General features: G+C 47.8%; 2 protein-coding genes across 2 annotated transcripts; both read left to right on the top strand.

The window, feature by feature from the left end:
* Positions 1–1,123: 1,123 nt before the first annotated feature.
* On the top strand, positions 1,124–6,792 carry LOC144102481 (palmitoyltransferase ZDHHC20-B-like). The gene is made up of 3 exons (XM_077635767.1): positions 1,124–1,611; positions 5,358–5,675; positions 6,330–6,792. Exons 1-3 carry the CDS (start codon positions 1,160–1,162, stop codon positions 6,790–6,792), a joined length of 1,233 nt encoding a protein of 410 aa, XP_077491893.1. The 5' UTR covers positions 1,124–1,159.
* A 4,899-nt stretch (positions 6,793–11,691) lies between these two features.
* Positions 11,692–17,757, top strand: LOC144102377 (tubulin beta-4 chain-like). The gene is made up of 7 exons (XM_077635692.1): positions 11,692–12,048; positions 12,755–12,863; positions 13,885–13,995; positions 14,911–15,155; positions 15,304–15,503; positions 16,996–17,432; positions 17,585–17,757. Exons 1-7 carry the CDS (start codon positions 11,992–11,994, stop codon positions 17,755–17,757), a joined length of 1,332 nt encoding a protein of 443 aa, XP_077491818.1. The 5' UTR covers positions 11,692–11,991.
* The last annotated feature ends 1,892 nt before the right edge of the window (positions 17,758–19,649 follow it).

Raw genomic sequence — 19,649 nt, 5'->3', positions numbered from 1 at the left:
ATATAAAGCTGGCACATACCCACTACAGGGGAGTTACCAAGGCACAGGCAGTTAACTGCTCGAGACAGGAACGTTTTGAAGGGAAAATGAGTAGTAATAGTGTATAGGCTGACAGACTGCAAGACGCAGACAGGGGTCCTGTTAACTTGTAGATCGAAGACTGGACAATGGCTTAATGTGCATAACCGTATACAACGCCTGTGATGTTGTTGTTGCCTCAAAAGCACATACCCATGGTGGGGGATTGTTGTTGTTGTTGTTGTCCACATACTATGGCACATGCCCACATAAGTGGATTGGCCAAGAATTGAGGGGCACAGAAAGTTTATGAGGTAAATAATACGTGGACGAAATTAAAATGAATGGTAAGGACGGAAGAAGCAAACAAAAAGAAGCAACGAAATGAAACGGGAAATGCACAACGCACGCAGGAGATTGAGACTGATGTTTATAGCCGAGTAGTTAAATGATAATGATAATTGTAATAATAAAAATAATAATGAAAAAATAAAAAAAATAACAAGGTAGCCGTCTTGATTCCATTAAAATATTTTGCACGGCAGTAAAAACAGACTTGTGGCTGTACCCAAGTATGGTGGCTCCAAACGACAGTAAGACTTGGCTGTTGAAACAAAGGGCAAGCTGTTGTAGAGGTTTCTCTAAAAACCGTCTTCGCATCATGGTGTACCGGCGACAAAACAACAAAAAATGGTCCATGGTTTCGTTCTCACCACAAAATGCGCAGACGGGATTAAGCGCCAACCCAGACCTGTGCAAATAAAAATTTAAGGGTGGGATCCGGCAGCGGAGCCTTGCTAGATATACCTCAACCTGCCGTGAATGGCATGATTGCCTGCTCCACGAATACTTCAGGTGCAGGTAATCATTAGATCTTAAAAAAGATCCAGTTGTCATTCTTAAAAAATTTTGTCGCCGGAACCTGGCTGCTGTAATGTACGCTGTAGTCGGAACTATAGGTAGCACGGGGCCATTGTGGAACGCCTTTGCCAGGCAGTCCAGGTTTCAATTCCGTACTGAATGAACTTCCTTTTCTTCCCATGACACGCCCATCAGCATCGCAGCAGCGCGTGCTGCCACCAACCGCATTCCACCTTCCAGAAAGTCGACCGCGGCTCCACTTCAGGCACCTATACTCGCGATGGCGACCTCCTCGGGTGGCTCCGAGTCGGCCCGCCGCCGCCGCTCCAACCACGAGTTCGTCGCCTGGCTTCCGGTCGCCATGGTGGTGGGCCTGTTCGCGTGGGCCTACTACGTGTACATCTTCGTGTTCTGCGGCTCCCTGGTCAAGGAAGGCGCGCAGCGCTTTGCCTTCAGCACCGTGTTCCACCTGCTGCTGCTGCTGTGCCTCTGGTCGTTCGTGCAGACCACCGTGACCGCAGTGCCGCCCATCCCAGGCTACTTCGGCCTCAGCGAGAGCGACCAGCGTCTGCTGGAGCAATGCGCCGACGACGAGGCCCGCGGAGAGTTCCTCGATATCCTGGCGGAGAACCGGGGCGTGCTGACGCGGGGAACCAGCGGGGGCGTGCGCTTCTGCGAACGCTGTCAGCAGGTGAAGCCCGACCGAGCGCACCACTGCTCCCAGTGCCTTAGGTGAGGGTTCGCTATGGCCCTGCTATGTACAGCCTTTGTAAAAAGGAAGTGGCTATATTGCCGGCAGCCGGCAGATTCACCAGAAAAATACACAGGAGGCTTTCTTCCTGTCTTCTCTCAGTCACTCCTTTATTCCTTTCCTTACGGCACGGTTCAGGTGTCGGCCGAGATGCGACAGATATTGCGCCATTTCCTTTCCCCAACAACCAATTTTCATTTTAATAATAAACCCGCCGCGGTGGCTCGGTGGTTAGGCACTCGTCTACTGATCCAGAGTTCCCAGGTTTGAACCCGACCGCGGCGGCTGCGTTTTCATGGAGGAAAAGCGCTAAGGCGCCCGTGTGCTGTGCGATGTCAATGCACGTTAAAGATCCCCAGGTGGTCGAAATTTTGATTTTCAGGTCCCCTTACGGTGCGGTTCGGGTGTCTACCATATATGTGAGGCGATTACTGTGGCATTTCCTTTCCTCAAAAACGAATTTAAAAATTTTCTGGTGTCCTATTATTGGTTCGCTGTAGTCACATGACGTGCACCCCTCTCTCCCCCTCGTTTGTGAGGGTTTTTTGTTTTTATAAAAGAGAAAAAGAAACAGGACAAATCAATATTAGTGCCCCCCCCCCCGGCGGAGTGTGTCCCTTTAGGTAGCTAGTTAGTTTAGTTAATGGGGTTTAACGTCCCAAAGCGGCTCAGTCTATGAGGGCGCCGCAGTGAAGGGCTCTGGAAATTTCGACCACCTGGTGTTCTTTAACGCGCACTCTGTGATTCTTGGGGTTAGGTTTGATTACCGGCAGTTTTTTGCGCAGGGTATATTCTGCCGGCAAACAGTTGGAGGAAGAATTCCAGGAGTGTCGTTTCATTAGCTTTGTGCCGTTATTTGACTAGAATTAGCCAATCGGGTCAAAATGCCGGCAATGTTCCCTGCGGGCTATTTTTCCGGGTGCCGGCACACTGGTTTCTTCATAAAAATACGCACTCTTATAGGAGTCTGCTTTTGAAAAACCCTACTTTTTCAAAATTACTTAGTCTTCCCTGAAGCACTAAAGATCCCCAGGGGGTCGCAATTATTCCGGAGCGCTCCACTACGACACCTCTTTCTTCCTTTCTTCTTTCACTCCCTCCTTTATCCCTTCCCATACGGTGCGGTTCAGGTGTCCGCCGATATGTGTGACACATACTGCGCCATTCACTTTCCCCGAAAACCAATTGTCAGTTTTCAATTTATGCCCTTTTTTTTATCCCGCCGCGGTGGCTCAGTGGTTAGGGCCCTCGGCTACTGATCCGGAGTTCGCGGGTTCGAACCCGACCGCGGCGGCTGCGTTTCGATGGAGGCGAAACGCTAAGGCGCCTGTGTGCTGTGTAGTAGTAGTAGAAAACATTTATTCCAAAAAGATAGGATAGAGACGCGAAAATACAGATTTTGGGTGGAGTCCTTATTTCAGGACCCCAATGTCCACCGCAGTTGCTTTTGCTTGGGATATCAGCTTTCGCTGCGTCGCCAAGTCAGAGCTGAGCAGGGCAGACTACCACTGTTCCTCGGAGTGATGTATGTCTAGTTCGGGGGGCTTGGGACCGGAGCAGCCCCATGTTACGTGATATGTTGTTGGAATTCCGCCACACCAGGGGCAGATTTTGTCATATCTGTGATGATGTAGTACTTGTGTAGGTTAGGAAAGGTGTTCGTCTGTAGTTGTCGCCATTCCCTCGCCTCTGCCGCCATTAGCTTACGGTGTGGTGGGGGATAGACTTGTCTTTGTGTTCGGAGAAGGAGGAGGCGCTCGCCGTACGTAGAGGGAAGATAGGTGAGGTCGGGGAGGTTAGTCGCTCGGTTAGTATATCCTCGAGCTAGACTGTCCGCGGCCTCGTTTCCCTCGAGCCCCTCGTGCCCAGGAGTCCAAGTGATTTGGTGCTTGCATGCGGAATTTTGAACTTGTGGGGTAGTCAGAATGGGAGCGACGGAGTGTGGAAGTCTGTCAGAGAGGAAGAGGCGACACGCGGAATGGGAGTCGGTAATAATTTTGACTCATTTCCCGTAGCATCGCCGTGCTGGATTGCGAGGGCAATTGCAGCAGTTTCTGCTACTGTGGGAGAGCAGTTCCGTAGAGAGGCGCTGGCGATTTCCTTGAAATTGGTGTCCAAGACGACCGCCACTGCGCTTGTTGAATCCGGGTACGTGGCTGCGTCGACGTATACAGCATTTTGTGCCTGTCGATGTGTGCGGCGCAGATAGTCCACTCGCGCCTTTCGTCGTCCCTTTTGTGTGCCCGAGTGCATGTTCTTCTGGAGTGGAGCTACATACACGCGAGTTCGCAGAGTTGAGGTGCTGTGCGATGCCAGTGCACGTTAAAGATCCCCAGGTGGTCGAAATTATTCCGGAGCCCTCCACTATGGCACCATATTCTTCCTGTCTTCTTTCATTTCCTCCTTTATCCCTTTCCTTACGGCGCGGTTCAGGTGTCACCCGATATGTGAGAGATACTGCGCCATTTCCTTTCGCCCAAACTAATTTTCATTTCCTTTTTCTAGCTGCACTGCAGGGAAGGAAAATGTTTTAAAGAAAATTCGAGAACCTTTCTTTGTGGTAAGATGAAATGAGTGTAAAAAGAGAGTGAAAGAAATTAAGCAAATGCACAATATGCAAGGGGTTAAATTTAATAGGGCAAACCTCCACTGCGGCCCCTCTTTCCTACTTCCTTTTTGCCGTCCCTCCTTCCCTTTCTTCACAGCGCTGTTGATTTGACCACTGAGAGCGACGCAGATTGAACCTTTCCATTTCTCAGAGCATGCGGCAGCGCTAGTCGTGAGGGCCAGTAATGGCTGATTACCCTAGTGCGCTGCTTAGTCGAGTCCACTACAGCCCTGGACTGTCCGAGGAGGAGCATACCCCCTTCTGATCTAGAACCTTCGACTAATAATATATGTAAGCCAAGGACACCGTAACGGGGGGGGGGGGGTCGAGGGGGGTGGTCGTCCCCCAACATTCCTCCAGAGTGGTAAGCCCCCCCCCCTCCCAACAGTCTCCAATTGCCTGCACTCGGGTCAGATTTCTGGCAAACGGCTCAATTTAATTCTAGGACGTTATTTATATAGAGCACAGTGGGGCCGCAGTGGGGTTCAGCTAGTTGGCTTCGTAGCCAATCGTAAAGCATTTCGTTTCAGTAACCTAAAAAATCCTGTCGTCACAACAGAAGATTCTCTGACCACTGTTCATGAGAAAGATTAGCAGAATTGAGATAGACTGCACAAGCTTTTTTAAAGCACCCCATCGCTCCTCGTTTGTACAACTTTATAAAACTGCCTATTTCTATTGGTTTTATATGTATTGACGAGTACACCTTTGAACAATGAAAAATAAGAAAAATATAAAAAAGAAATAGAAAATATATTACGGAAACAAGACTTTGAATAAATAATCAAATTACAGTACAATCTGGAAGGCTTGTTCCACCCACTTAGAAATATTTCAGTCCCTGATTCAAGCAAAGTGCAGCAAGCAACGTGCTAGGCGGCCGGTCAGCGTCGGAACCTCTCGCGCAGTAACGCAGTTATGGTGCTCCGCCTTGATAGCTTTACTGTGACCGAATATAAAAACAAGCTGGGCAGCCCTGACACAAAGGGGATCGGAGACTTTTTTTGTAAAGCAGTATTAACGGATATAATTATCGGACGCGTGTGGACGTGCTCAGGTGCCATTATACCATGTGCGGACAAGCGCGCGACGAAACGTTCACCTGGCGCATGTTCGCAGGTGCGTTCCAAAAATGGACCACCACTGCCCTTGGTTCAACAAGTGCGTCTGCTTCAGCACCTACAAGTTCTTCCTGCTCACCATCTTCTACGTGGTGGCCTTGTGCGTGTTCGGACTGGCCAGCGCCACGCATCACGTGGCTGACGCCTGGTCCAGCAACGCCTCCACTTACGTCACGCTCAACTGCACCTTCCTCTACGCGTTCGGCGTGATGCTGGTTCTGGTGCTTGGCTCCTTCCTCTACCTGCACTTCATCATGGTGTGCAACAACGTCACCACCCTCGAAGACCTGCGCCCCCATCTGTTCAAGGATGACAGGTATCGAACAAGCTGTCGACAGCCCAGCTTGTGCATATTACACGTTTTGAGATGGTGTTTCTGACAAAAAGATTACGTGCAGACTAAGCCGATATTATTAGTTTTTATTGAACCTGGGTAGTACAGTAGAAAGAATGTACTTTATTCAGGCAGCAAATTAAGCGCAGAGCAGATGAACGGCTTGACTGACCAGGGCCTGGTGATCCTCTGTTAGAAAAGACATCAGCCAGACACAGCAACAGAAAGGGGGAGTGGGGGGTTAATGGGGGCTTGGATGGCGACAGGACAAAGAAAAAAATGGTTCTCTAGGTTAGCATACAGGAAGGTATCTTAGGCAAGAGGGATCGGGAGGTAAGTGGTAGAGGTAAACACGCGTCGGAGTGGTGAGGACATTGGCTTGAACCTTGTGAAAGATGTGAAAGATGCTCTGGTAGTGGAGTAGAATTCTGAGCATCCTGCGTGCTTGACACACTGAGAGGAGAGGTCGCGATGTACTAGAGCAACAGCGAAAAAACGGCTTCCGCGGAAAAAAGTTATGCCAGAGACACTGCTATCAGCACTGATTAGCGGGGACTCCACGCGCCTTGAACGTTCACACAAAAGAAAGGCGACAACGTACACCATCTGAGGACGCCATCGGTGTTCTTTGCGCAGAGACTCGTTCGACATTGGCTTCAGGTGCAACATCGCCGAGGTGTTTGGCCACCGCAAGGCCCTCTGGTTCCTGCCGGTTTTCACCTCACTGGGAGACGGCGCCCGCTTCCCCACGCGGCTGCACCCGGACCGTTACGTCTACGGGCCTCCCGTCTCGGTGATGGTCGAGGAGCGCAGGCCCTCTGTTCCGGTCCCTCCGTTGCCCGTGGCGGACGAGGTCCCCGAGTTGCCGGTTTTGACCTCGTGCCGCCGGCCCGTTCCATCGACGGAGGGTCCGCTAGGGGGCCTCACGCTGACTCCTTTCGTGGCGCCGCCTCGCGGCAGTCTCTCCTTTCTTCCTCCGACGACGATCACCATCGTGCCACCAACGGAAGCCGCGGCGTCTGTTCGGCTCTCTGAGAGCAAGAAGGATTTACCGCCGATAGTAGTGGCATCGGCATTCACTTCTATGGAAGTGCGGTGACTCTGTGCTAAGCTTCCGTCTCCACAGGCTTCCCGTGAACACAGCTTCTACTGTGGCATGTGCTGTCCGGGGGTGGGGGGAAGGGGGTAGGGAAGGAAGCATCAAAGTGAAATGGAAAACGAACATATAAACATTCTTTCAGCTGCTTTAGCGTCCTTTAACAATTGTGACGATGTCATAGTGTGGCAGAATATTCTACTGGAAAGGGCCCTGGAGAATGGGTCGCAGTTTGCGTTTGTAAAATACCGATTTTTGTATTAAAAACTTGCTACAGCGAGATACCTAGAGCTCTGAGTATCGTGAAAGTGCGACAACTTGAAGGAGGAGGTTACAGAAAGCTTAATAGTCATGTGAATTAGAAGCAAGTGCCATAGAATAAAGGGATGAGTTAATGTCCTAGCTGAGATCAGGGGGAGGAAACTAATTTGGTTCTGGATATCTAACAAAAAATTCATACCCCACGGGGCCCTCATGGTAATATTTGGACTCAAAGAGAAGGAAGGCGTGACGGAAAGCAACAGCAAATGGGGAAATGAGTCGAATTTGCCCGGATTACATGAATGGTGTACGACAGGGCGAAATGATATTCGTAGGCGAGGCCTTTGTCCTTCAGTGGACAAAGACCAGGTTCTGATGAACTAGCTTCAGCACGCCCACCATCAGAGTTGTGGCTGCAACTTACAAGGTTCTGGTACTTGTGTGTGTCAACAGGAGCCTGTTAGCGGTGACCTGTCGACCTGTGCACTGTCGTCTCGACTGTCATCGGTTCCTGGTGAGGCCGTTCCACGGGTGAGGGATTAAACCAGGTTTTTGTCCTGTGGGAATTAGGGCTGTTGAATTGCTAGGCTTTTGACCATAGCTTCGACCTCCGCAAGGGAAGCTCCAGCATCCTGGTTCGCCAGTGTGCGGTCTCAAAGCTTTCCTATGGAGTCTTTCAGTATTAATGGTTGCGAGGTGATCCCTGTGGCGTTGGTCCCTATTGGAGATGGAGCCATTGAACTCAAAAACTCTCGTATCATTCAGGAGCAACTGAAGCCTGTGACCAGCCGCCATCTGGAAATTTCAGAAGGAAGACCGTTTGGCAGGAGGGGTATAGAGTGCATGTCTTCTGGTTTAGATTGTGAGGCGGTCTTGCTCCAGTACTCATATTACACCTGACTGCCGGCGAGACCATTTATTCCTTATCAGCTTGCCTGCACTACGGGTTTATCCTTGAGCTTCACCCCAAAAGGTTTTCAGAATTTTCAAAATGCCGGTGTTGGTATTCTGCCCGTCTTCCGCTGTAGAAGGAAGGCTGGTGGTTATCGGGTGCCCACAAAATCAGTTATTGCGTCTATTTCAGGGTCATTTGTCTTTGTGAACTAAAGATTTGGCCCTGTATATAGCGTAGACTCACTGCAACCGCGGCCATTGCAGTGTGGGAACTGCCGGCGGTTTGACCACAGCACCAAGTCATGTAAGTCGGCAACACGCTGACAGTTGCGGAGACAATCTTCCATCAGATACCTGTTCTGATTCTTCCAGCTGTTGCGGTTGACGCTGTGCTAACCCAGCTGATGATCCCATATGTCCGAAGCGTGCCGATGAGCAGACTGTGCTGGAAATTGTTCGGCGGGACAGGTGCTCGCGAGCAGATGCGTACGCCCTGCTGGATAAAAAAACTCGCTCATATGCAATAATTGTCCGCGCAGCTGGTAATAATGTAGAAGCGGGATTGACAAAGTCAGCTGTTTCTGCTGTGGAGAAGGCTTTTGCTGGTGTCCTCGATCGTATACGATCAGCACGTTCAGCAACGCCCTGTCCCGGGTGATCTCAGCACAGGATGCGTCATCTGTTTTGAGCAGCCAAACTCGGCCAACATGTCCTTCCTCCTGTGTCACTGTTGACTCAGCCGAACCTTCAACCTCTCTTACATAAACGCCAGTATTGACGAATGTCAATGACAAACTCCCTGTAACGCTTGTCGCTTTGACATAGAAATGTTATGTCCAATTCGAAAACGTCGCTCTTCGTCCCCGCCGTGAAAAATTGATCGTGATCATGCCAAGACCAGAAAGGTGTCATCGGGTATCACGAGAAAACCGACGCGCTGAAAGAATCTGTTGCCGCCTCTTTTCTAAAACAATAATCATGGCGGGATTAACAGTTCTCACGTACAACACGAGCGCTGCGTTGTACGTTTCTTTCGTCCTTGTCTTGTTTGCGCTGTTTCAGAATGAGTACCAGCTCGCCCAAGCTTCTACTTTGGCGTACTTTAAGAAATGTTCACTTATTCAGGCCCATTGCGTTTGCGAGCACGCGCATCCTCCACTATCTCTGAATCATAGGCAATTCCAACATCCCTGGATGTTCCAGAACAAAGTACAAGAGAAGAGACAATAGTTCGTTCCTGGGGCTGAGTTCTTTCAGATATGGAAGGCTGGGTAAGTTGAGAGGAAAAAGGTATCATGAGAGGGGCCATGCAAGCATGCATGACACTCATGCGTAAGCTGAGCTGCCAGAACGTCAGTTAACCATTCCGAGACATTTTACAAGGATTTTAGCGCCAAGAATACACACAAGAAAGAAGACAACACGGCCGCTTTGTTTGTATAGACACTATCCGCTCAACACTCTTAGACATGAAAGCTTCCACGGCAGCCGCAATCGCCTGAGAGACCATCGAATCTAACGTGACTTCTTGACAAGTGGTCATACTATCGAATCTAACGTGACTTCTTGACAAGTGGTCATACCTGCGTAACCGTAGGCCATCTATGTAACTTCTGCTAATGCCTTTCAGCATGAGCAGCATTTCAGCTCAGTTATCTCAAGGATGAAGGAGCGGCAATATGAGCGGTGTGCATCGTTGACCCCACCGTAAAAGCAGCACTTCTCGCTCTGGTCAGTGCAGGTTGTTTGTACAAGCGTTCCCACAGTTTATGCACCGGAAGCTGGACTTGTAAGCTCCTGCACTATGGCCGTAGCATCAGCAGCTGTTGAACTGCAGATGACGACGTTAACAGCCACGCCTGAAATGTTAAAGACCCTGCCTTGATTTTTGACGGGCAGAAAGCACCCGGATAAGTGGCTATAACAGACTGGCTTGGCATCCGCACGTCGTTAACATCCCTGCAGGGGGCAGACGTTGACCTTCAAGGGTCTAAGCTGAAGTTAAGCAAGAATCAACGCCTCGGACAAGCCCTTTCGTGCAGGCGAGATGGGAGGGAATAAAAGGTAGTCCAAGGAAAAGCAGTTATCTGTTACACAAGCGAGGTTGTAATTGTTGTGATCGCCTCTTCCCTCTAAGCACGTAGCTGCTCTTTTTTATGCATTTTATTGGCAGATACTTGAGAGTGACTACTGTGAGGCCTACTGTCAGCTTTTGACATGACGTAGACGTTGTGTATATTTGATTAAAGCTGACTGCAGTCGGGTGCTATATCTTGGGCTTTTTTAAAAGTAAGACTGACTCTCCGCAAGCCATCTATCTATCAGCGCCTTTTCTCTCGCAGTATAGATAAGTGCGCTCGTAATAGCGTAATCCATCAGTCAATAAAAATGAAAGTTATAAATCCTTCTGCTTTCATCGCAAAAGTATGTATGAACTTAAAGACGAGGAAGACGAAGCCTGAGCGCATAATCGCAACGTTCTTTCACAGAATTTACTTTGTGTACTTTTTAAGATTTTCTTTTTACGCGACAGCGTGTACCGCTCGTTCGGTCGAAAAGCCGTTGGCGTAGTAGTTGTATAGTAGTAGTGGTCGTAATTATCGGCACCGCGCGTCGGAAATAGTCAATTCCTTACGGCGCGGTTCGGGTATCCACCGAGATATGTGATGTATATATATGCGTTATTTCCTTTTCTTAAAATCAATTTTCATTCATTTTCCTTCCCTTACGGCGCGTTACCCACCGCGGTGGCTCAGTGGTTAGGGCGCTCGACTACTGATCCGGAGTTCCCGGGTTCGAACCCGACCGCGGCTGCGTTTTTATGGAGGAAAAACGCTAAGGCGCCCGTGTGCTGTGCGATGTCAGTGCACGTTAAAGATCCCCAGGTGGTCGAAATTATTTCGGAGCCCTCCACTACGGCGCCTCTCTCTTCCTTTATTCTTTCACTCCCTCCTTTATGCCTTCCGTTGCGGCGCTGTCCAGGTCTCCAACGATGTATGAGACAGATACTGCGCCATTTCCTTTCCCCCAAAACAGATTATTATTATTTAAACGACTGCCATCATGATCTGTAGTTCTACACCTTTTATCCATTTGTTTCGGTCTTCTCATTTTATTATATTCCTATTGCTGTTTTTCTTTTCTTACCACCCTCAACCATCTCTGAGAGAAACTGAGTTGCTCAAATTTGGAATATCGTCTCATTTCTGCCACATGCAATCTACAAAAGTGGTAGTCACCGCCTGGTCATGGCCAATGCCTCTTGTGAGTATGCGCGATTTTTATGAGGCCAACAACAACTGATATCTTTGCCTTCCTATATTTAGCCAATCCTCTAGTGCGGGTACGGGCCATCTTTTGTAAGGGCACCAACAACAACAGCTACCCTATATATCCTGGAGGGCCAGCAGGAACTCATCCAACAAGTTCGCCGGGCGGCCAAGGCCAGTCGAATCCTGAAATGAGCAAACCACCCACCGAGCTTAAGGGAAGTCCCGCCATACGATCCTAATAAAGTTTCTTCTCTCCCTTGTATTTTTCCATCTGCCTCCTCCCATCATCATCATGTCCCGTCGTGACCCTCTTTTTTCTCCTCTTGCCGTTCCCCAGTGCAGAGTAGCAGGCCAGATATTTATTTTTCAGGCCAGCCTCTTTCTCTTCTTTTCTACCTCTCGAGCACTGAGAAAAGAAAGTAAAAGCTGGACATGACGCGTGCCAGCGCGTTCGCCCCTGCAGCCAGGTGTGAGCACCCCGTCTGGCCGGATGATATCCGCAACGAGAAAAAGTTCGTATTGTACTGCGCATATGCTCTACACGGCATCTATTACGTGAACTGAAAGTCTTACATACGGGCTCAAAGGCACATTTACCTTGGGAGAAACAGCCTGTAGCGCTTTCTTAGGTGCTATCAAGTTGCCACGTGTAAACATAGGAAAACAGTTGAAGAAGAAGTTAGCGACGTTGCGGCGCAAGGCTACAGATACGTGGACCCCTGACCCAAGCTGGCAGTCGGCACCTTGGCAGCTGAGTCGCGGAGTGGCATCCATCATGCGCGAGATAGTCTACATCCAGACAGGCCAATGCGGAAACCAGATTGGAGCGAAGGTAAGCCGCCTCTTTCGCCTCGGGATATTTCGTGGCTGGAGCTGTCGCGACTTTCTTACGACCTCAATGCCTGTTCCGAAGCGTTTTACGCTAGCGATTGCGTTGCGGCCTTAACACCGTGCTCTAGGATGTAGTTTCAGGCTACGGGATTAAGTACTTAACTTGTAAAAAAGTCATGGCTGGTAGTAGCCGCACTGCTTTTGTACTTAGTCGTGCCTTCTGTGCGTAGCACGTTGCGTCCCGGCGCAAGTGGAATCTCTGGTTCTTGACCTTTGTTTTCGAGTTGACATTTTACTTGCCGCTCGCTATTTGAGTTTCTTGTTGGTTTATGTCCCCTACCTGAGCCTTTACCGTTGTTCTTGGCGGAGAGGAGACATGTAGTAGTCTTAGGCCCACTGACTGCATCAAAAGGGATCAGGCGGAGGCCGGGGATTCTTTAATGGGATTTTTTCCCGTATCGTCTAGGTTTCGCGCCTGACGCTATTCAGTGGACTGAAGTGCTTTAGGCTCTGCCAGTTTTTCACCATCAGGAAGGCTAATTATTATGAGCCCCAGAATGCCACCTGAAGCGGTTTCAGCTATGATGTTTATGGTCTTTGGAGTTATTTCGTGTTAGAAGCGAATTCATGCCTCTAAATGTGCTTTGATAGTGGTCACTGCTCACTGTGACACCATGATGAGTACCGATGTCTTTACACGTTTGCAGTTTTGGGAGGTCATTTCCGATGAGCACGGCATCGATCCAAGCGGAGAGTACTATGGTGATTCGGACCTCCAGTTGGAGCGCATCAATGTCTACTACAACGAGGCCCCCGGTACACGTCTTCCTGTATTTCGGTTGATAATTTCACTTCGGAAATTTCTCGTACCGTAGAGCGCGCTTTGCTTTTTAACGCTGTTAAACTGACCCCTGGCCTCTCAGCGGAGCATCTTGAGCGGCACGCCCTGGCGAGTTTTACACCGTAAAACCGATCGCGGATTATTTTGATTAGTCGCACTGAACGCGTCATGGCCTTTTCTGCTTGCGGCATGTTATGCCAGTGCAGTTGTTCAGGCCACATTTTTTTCAGCACACCTAGGTTCACTTCGAACGTTCTTCATCAAAAACGATTTTTTTTCTCACAAATCAGGATTGTTCACAATGCCGCTGACGGAGTCATGAATCATAACCTGGTCAGGTTTGACAATGACATACCGTTAGTCTCACCTCGACAAAGTTTCCCCGTGTTGTCGTGGGTGGGATAAAAGTTTTAACGCCATGTTTGGCAACAGTAACGTTGTTGTGCTTCAGTGGCTATGGCGTTCGGCTTTAGCGTCATCGTGGGATCGAATCTTGCGGCAGCGGCCGAATTTCGTTGTAGGCTAAATGTTAAGACATGTGCTAGGTGATGTTATCGCACGTGAAACAGCCCCAAGTGGACCTAAGTAGTCCGTACGCCTGCATTACTGCACCTCTGATAACCCAGTAGCGCCTTCCCAATTAAAATACCATGTACCGCATTAAACGTTTAGTAATAGAGAACAGAATGGCTTAAAGCAACGTTAATTGCAGTAACTATATTTTAATGCATTTAAATTGTCCTAATCACATTGTAAGTGGTTTTGCTACTCCAACCAAATTGAATAAATATTGTTGAAGCTGCTGTTTAAGGATTGGAGGGTGGGGAGCGGGTGTAGGGCCATTATAGTGCTGCTTTTGTCAGCTGTCACATCTTTATTGTTAGCAGGATCTCTTTTCTTGGCTTCTTTTGCTTATTTCTTTGTGATGCACGCATGGCTTGTAACCACACAAACGTACTTTTGTTGCACCTAAGTGATATTTATTTTCTGTTTGAGGAGGTAAATACGTGCCTCGGTCCATCCTGGTTGACCTGGAGCCGGGAACCATGGACGCCGTCCGCTCGGGACCCTTCGGACAACTCTTCCGGCCGGACAACTTCGTGTTCGGTAAGGGGTTGCTCGTCATTTCCTGAAGCAACATATTTAATTTTGCACCATTTCATCTTAAAGCACACTAAATCAGCACACTCACAAGAGCGCACGATATAGACTAAACTTTAATGCGCAGAACTGGCTAAAATTTGTGCCCATATCTCTGTACGCACTGCGTACCCTTGTTGAGTTCAATCCAGTCCAAGTGCCAGTCAGTTTCATGCAGCCACGAAATCAAGTGCCTTTGAGTTGAATATGAAGTCATTTTTATAAGTTCCGTTAGAAGGGTCCCCAAGACTCACGCAAAAGCTTGAAGGTTCAACACGACTTTAATGTGCAGCGAAACGGGCGTAAGTACGAGAGTGGCAATATATGTGCTTTTTCCAAATTAAGATTCTATCCGCAGTTGATACACCGCAGAACACAACGCCTCACATCACTCCAGCAAAACGGGTATGTGACATATTAATTGACTGGATGTAGTCCTCAGTGGGAGAAATCTGGCAGAGTGCAAAAAAAAATTAGGACAGCGATAAAAGATGGGTCCTGCAGAGAGCCTCCTTCTGTCCTCGTCTTGTCTGCCACATAGCTCTTTTACCAGAGTGACTTAGTGCCGAGATTGAGTTCTGAAGGCCGAGTGAAACATAGCCATCACTTGTTATAGTCTTTACATGCCTGAAAACTAATTAAATTAATTCACACGTAACAGCATCCTAATATTATCCAAACTTAACTTTACCTATGAAATGCGGTGTTTATCCCCCTTATTGGCTACGGCCATCAGGCCACTTAAGTCAATCTTTGTTGCCTTTCTGGCTGCTGTGTGAAGTGTGTTTGGATAGTGGCTTTCCTTTATTGCATATTCCAGTACTGATTTTCTTCAGGATACAGTTTGTGCAAGTATACGCCTTTCACAACCTGCGCCTTCAGGTCAGAGTGGTGCTGGCAACAACTGGGCCAAGGGCCACTACACCGAGGGTGCTGAACTGGTGGACTCGGTGCTCGACGTTGTGCGCAAGGAAGCGAAATCCTGCGACTGCTTGCAGGGATTCCAGCTGACCCACTCCCTGGGCGGTGGTACTGGATCTGGCATGGGCACACTGCTCATCTCGAAGATCCGTGAAGAGTACCCCGATCGCATCATGAACACCTACAGTGTAGTGCCCTCTTCAAAGGTGTGTGACATTATCTGCAGGACCCAATTTCAGCATCTTTGAAACAAATCAAACATGACATTTCGATCTTATTTATAACGCGTCTTCCTTGAATTTTGATTAGTCGTTATGCACAAAGTTCTCATTCTCTTCCTGCGGCTACCTCTAGGTTTCGGACACTGTCGTCGAGCCCTACAATGCTACTTTGTCACTGCATCAGCTTGTGGAGAACACCGACGAGACCTTCTGCATCGACAACGAAGCACTCTACGACATCTGCTTCCGGACGCTGAAGCTCACGACTCCCACCTACGGAGACCTTAACCACTTGGTTTCTGCAACGATGTCGGGTGTGACCACATGCCTGAGGTAAGTATTTCGCAGCTTCGTTCAAGGGGTCACTTAAGCGCCTCATGCATGTTCATAAAGAGCCCAAAGAGGTCGACACCATCCGCCGAATTGCTAGTTCCGACGGCAGTGATCGGTTCATTATGGAACAAGCACTGCAAAGACTGCGGTCGCCAATGTCTTTTACAAAATATTTAGAGTAATACACTACAGCTCATCTCCATGTATAAAGTGCATGTGGTGGCAATATTTTCAGAAAATACAATGACGAGCAAGAAAGTAAATAAAAGCACCCTCACCGTCCGCATAAAAACTACACCGCACCTGCTATAGCCAGCCAAGCAGCTGCTCAAGGAAGCTTTGAAAAGCACTTCAAGGAAAGTGAATTCGGCTGCGGCAGCAATAACAAGAAGGCGGCTGTCGTCGGGAATAATGGAGCGGCGCCTAATCTACGGCATACGATTGCACACATTGGGAATAAAATGGCCGTGTTTAAGCACTGTACCTCAGATAACTCATGAGGCGAAAAGGTAAATTAAGGCCTCGCGCTGTAAATGATGAAAAACTACTCTGTTCAAAAAGCAAACATCTCAAATCTCTTGGAAATAATTTAGGTGTGAGTCAGTGGAGAATGCTTTTTGAACTGTTTCTCCTTTATAAAGCGCACATTTATCTCGTTCAGCTCCTTAATCCTAGCGTACAGGACCTCCATATAAAGCCTCACGTACAGTGAAATCAGTTATCCCCATTTTCTCTTCGGGAAAAGGGAATACAAATTCCCACGTTTTGGTATGGAAGTTTTTCTTCTATAAATAGTGGCACTTTCTGAGGAAGTTGGGAGCAGAGTACCACATTAGCCTGCTAAGCAGTCAGTATGGAATAAATACTGATTGCCATTGTTGGGGGATGGTGTTTTAGGGCCTGGAGAACGATCACATAATTTTAAAGTGCAACGACAACCGGCAGACCGGTGAAGTTCATACCCATCGATGTTCTCCTAATGCAGCAATTTGTATAACCTTTGAAGCTGGATACGAAGCAGTGACCACGTGAAGAATCCATTTTTATTTTTTGTGATTTTGCCAATGAATCGAAACCAGCAACAGAAGAAATCATGTTATCTTACTGGAGCTGCTTTGTTTCTCCGCCGTTGTAATTTGAGGCAAATAGCAGGCATGCAGTTTTAATGTTCGCTAGAACAGACTGGCAAAGTGTAAACTATGTCACGTCTGAAATTTCCATGAGTTCGTTCTTTCATTGGGCTTCGTTGTCTGCACTGGCGTGAAGAGAACTGAATTTCAAATTTGATGACCCGATATTCAAAAGCATTGAATGAACAACAATCGCGACATTCTACAAGATGCCTCCACTGACCGTTGTAGCTGCTCCATAATCTTACCACAATCTTGTTCTGACTGCTCCCAAACAAGAGCGTCCAACATACCTCTGTAAATTCTCTCTCCCCTTGTGAATTAAGCGGGCTTCTAATCAAGCACCGTCCCATTCCTCACAGATTTCCTGGGCAGCTGAATGCTGATCTTCGCAAGCTGGCCGTTAACATGGTGCCCTTCCCTCGCCTCCACTTCTTCATGACTGGCTTTGCTCCACTCACGTCCCGCGGCTGCCAGCAGTACCGGGCTCTGACTGTGCCGGAGCTGACGCAACAGATGTTCGATGCCAAAAACATGATGGCTGCTTGCGACCCCCGCCACGGTCGTTACCTGACAGTTGCTGCTGTCTTCAGAGGCCGAATGAGCATGCGAGAAATCGATGACCAGATGCTCAACATCCAGAACAAGGACTCGAGTTACTTCGTTGAATGGATCCCGAACAACGTAAAGACAGCTGTCTGTGACATACCGCCTCGAGGTCTGAAGATGTCTGCTACTTTCATTGCGAACAGCACAGCCATTCAAGAGCTTTTCAAGCGGATCTCCGAGCAGTTTACAGGTGACCATTGTGTTTGATTTGAAAGTGCTTCTTAAAATCACATGCTTTCATTGTAGGTACTCATTGCTGTCGATTTTCTGGAACAGCGCATTTTCAGGGACAGTTCTAGGAGTGTGACCCCGCCTGCTTGATATATTATTTTTTTTTTGCAGCTATGTTCCGCCGCAAGGCCTTTCTGCACTGGTACACCGGAGAGGGCATGGACGAGTTGGAGTTCACCGAGGCAGAGTCCAACTTGAACGAACTGGTGTCAGAATACCAACAGTACCAGGAGGCCACTGTTGAGGATGAGGGGGAATTCGAGGAGACCGAGGCAGAGGCCTAGTTTTTGTGTGCAGTGATTTTTTCTTTCGCTTTACAATAAAGTGTTTGTCATGGATCCTTCTTTTTGAGCCAGGTGCTTGTGCACTTCAGTATGTCGTAGGCCCGGACTGCGTCACAAGGATGGTCTCGCAAAGCAGCTAAACCTTACTGTATTGCAATGTGCGCACATCTGTAAATAGCCGTGTGACCGGCGTTTTCAGCATTTTGACGAAACTAAAATCTGTTAAAATCTTCTCATCGAACCACTTTTAGAGCGAACGCAAGGTGATATTAAGGAAAACAAGTTTTGATGAGCTATTATTGGTCTCGGATACTTCCTGTCTGATGATGTGGCAAATTCTCGGTGCTGTCGAAACTGATATGAGACGAGCCGGTTTTTAGAACATCGCTACGGAGAATACATTTTGCTTATTATTCTCAGTGTTACTTGACCGAGTTTTTTTTGGCGTGTTATCTAGCCATCATCTTTTGTCTCATATTTTTACGATTTTTAACAAAAATTTCAGTGACGGGATCTTCGTCAATACTAGTACGATCGGATCACTTTCCTTGAGAGGCTCTTCTACTTGAGGGAAGGAAAACACGTTGAGAAGACGCCGACAGGACATCAAGTAGCATTTCAGGCTGCTTGATCAATTCTGAACGTAAAAGCGCAAAAAACAAGGACGAGAATAAGACACACAACACGAGCGCTCACTTCCAACTGATCTTTATTACATGCAAGAAACAGATTTTTATACTCTTGATAATGCCTGCAAGGCATTACTACAGAGTAGTGAAAGATAGATGAGTAAAAGACCTGTACTACTCGTTGCCGAAAAACGGATTGTTGCAGTGCGTTGAAAGATGTATTGAGAACGCTGGCCCTATTGCTTTCCAGAATTTAGTGGGAGTAAGTGTTGGGGGATTTTTAGAGCTCTTAAGTACGTATCTTAATTCCACTTTTGTAATGTGCGGCGATGACCTGTTTTTGCAGAAACAAGGAATATGTATAGGGTCCAGCGTTGGTCCTTTGTTAAGTGACCTATTTTTAGCTGAACGGGACAGAAGGCTTTTTGCTTGCCTTGAAGACGTAGGGGTGTTAAAAGTTTTTCGTTTTGTGGATGATTTTTTAATATTTTTAGACATCACTGCAATCGCCCTCGATGAAGCGGTAGGAAGCGTTTTAGATCATTTTAAGCATAGCTTATTTCCACTTGTCGTCACGCATGAACTTCCTGAGAACGGTAGCATACGCTTCCTCGACATCAAGTTAACTTTTTTGAAAGACCACACTTGCTTGATTTATCATCCCCGGGATGAAAAAATGCCCTTATTTTTCAGTTCCGCGCGTTCAAAGCTCATAAAAAGAAACATAGCTCGTTTAGGGTTTGTAAACTGCATAAAAAAGTCATGCGAACATGCAATTGAAGAAAGCCTTTTCCTGCAGTCCAACAAGTTGCAGGAAGTGGGTTATCCGTTGCACGTGCTGGTTTCTGTGGCGGAAGGACTTATCAAAAAGGAAAAATGGGAAGCCAAGTCTCAGGAAAAGACAAAAGTCGATAAGAAATTTGCAGTCATTCCTTATAAACATAAGCTTTCGCACAGTCTTAAAAAAATTGGGAACAGGGTAAACGTTGGTGTGTTGTTCTCTGCCCCAAATAAGCTGAGTTCACTATGCAAGCTTAGCACATCAGAAAGCCCAGGAAAAACTGGTTGCACGATCAGGCATCAAAAGCCGTTCGCGAGATGCACGAAATGTGTTGTCTACAAAGTGCCATTATCCTGTGGTAAATATTATATAGGACAAACGGGAAGATGCATAAATGAGCGATTGGGTGAGCATGACTATGTTGTGAACAATAAAAAAAGGGGGCACATGAGCATTCATTGCCTAAAATGCAAAAGAAAAGG

Source organism: Amblyomma americanum, chromosome 1, assembly GCF_052857255.1.
Source record: "Amblyomma americanum isolate KBUSLIRL-KWMA chromosome 1, ASM5285725v1, whole genome shotgun sequence".
Lineage (NCBI taxonomy): Eukaryota > Metazoa > Arthropoda > Arachnida > Ixodida > Ixodidae > Amblyomma > Amblyomma americanum.
The sequence above is the reverse complement of the archived record's forward strand: the minus strand, read 5'-3'. Positions and strand labels throughout refer to the sequence as shown.

Excerpts from the sequence above, each read along its gene's own strand:
- LOC144102481 (XM_077635767.1), top strand. The coding sequence starts at position 1,160 with ATGGCGACCTCCTCGGGTGGCTCCGAGTCGGCCCGCCGCCGCCGCTCC. Across the intron at positions 1,612-5,357 it reads CACTGCTCCCAGTGCCTTAG|GTGCGTTCCAAAAATGGACC; the intron begins GTGAGGGTTCGC and ends GCATGTTCGCAG. Across the intron at positions 5,676-6,329 it reads CATCTGTTCAAGGATGACAG|AGACTCGTTCGACATTGGCT; the intron begins GTATCGAACAAG and ends TTCTTTGCGCAG.
- LOC144102377 (XM_077635692.1), top strand. The coding sequence starts at position 11,992 with ATGCGCGAGATAGTCTACATCCAGACAGGCCAATGCGGAAACCAGATT. Across the intron at positions 15,156-15,303 it reads GTGTAGTGCCCTCTTCAAAG|GTTTCGGACACTGTCGTCGA; the intron begins GTGTGTGACATT and ends GGCTACCTCTAG. Across the intron at positions 15,504-16,995 it reads GGTGTGACCACATGCCTGAG|ATTTCCTGGGCAGCTGAATG; the intron begins GTAAGTATTTCG and ends CATTCCTCACAG.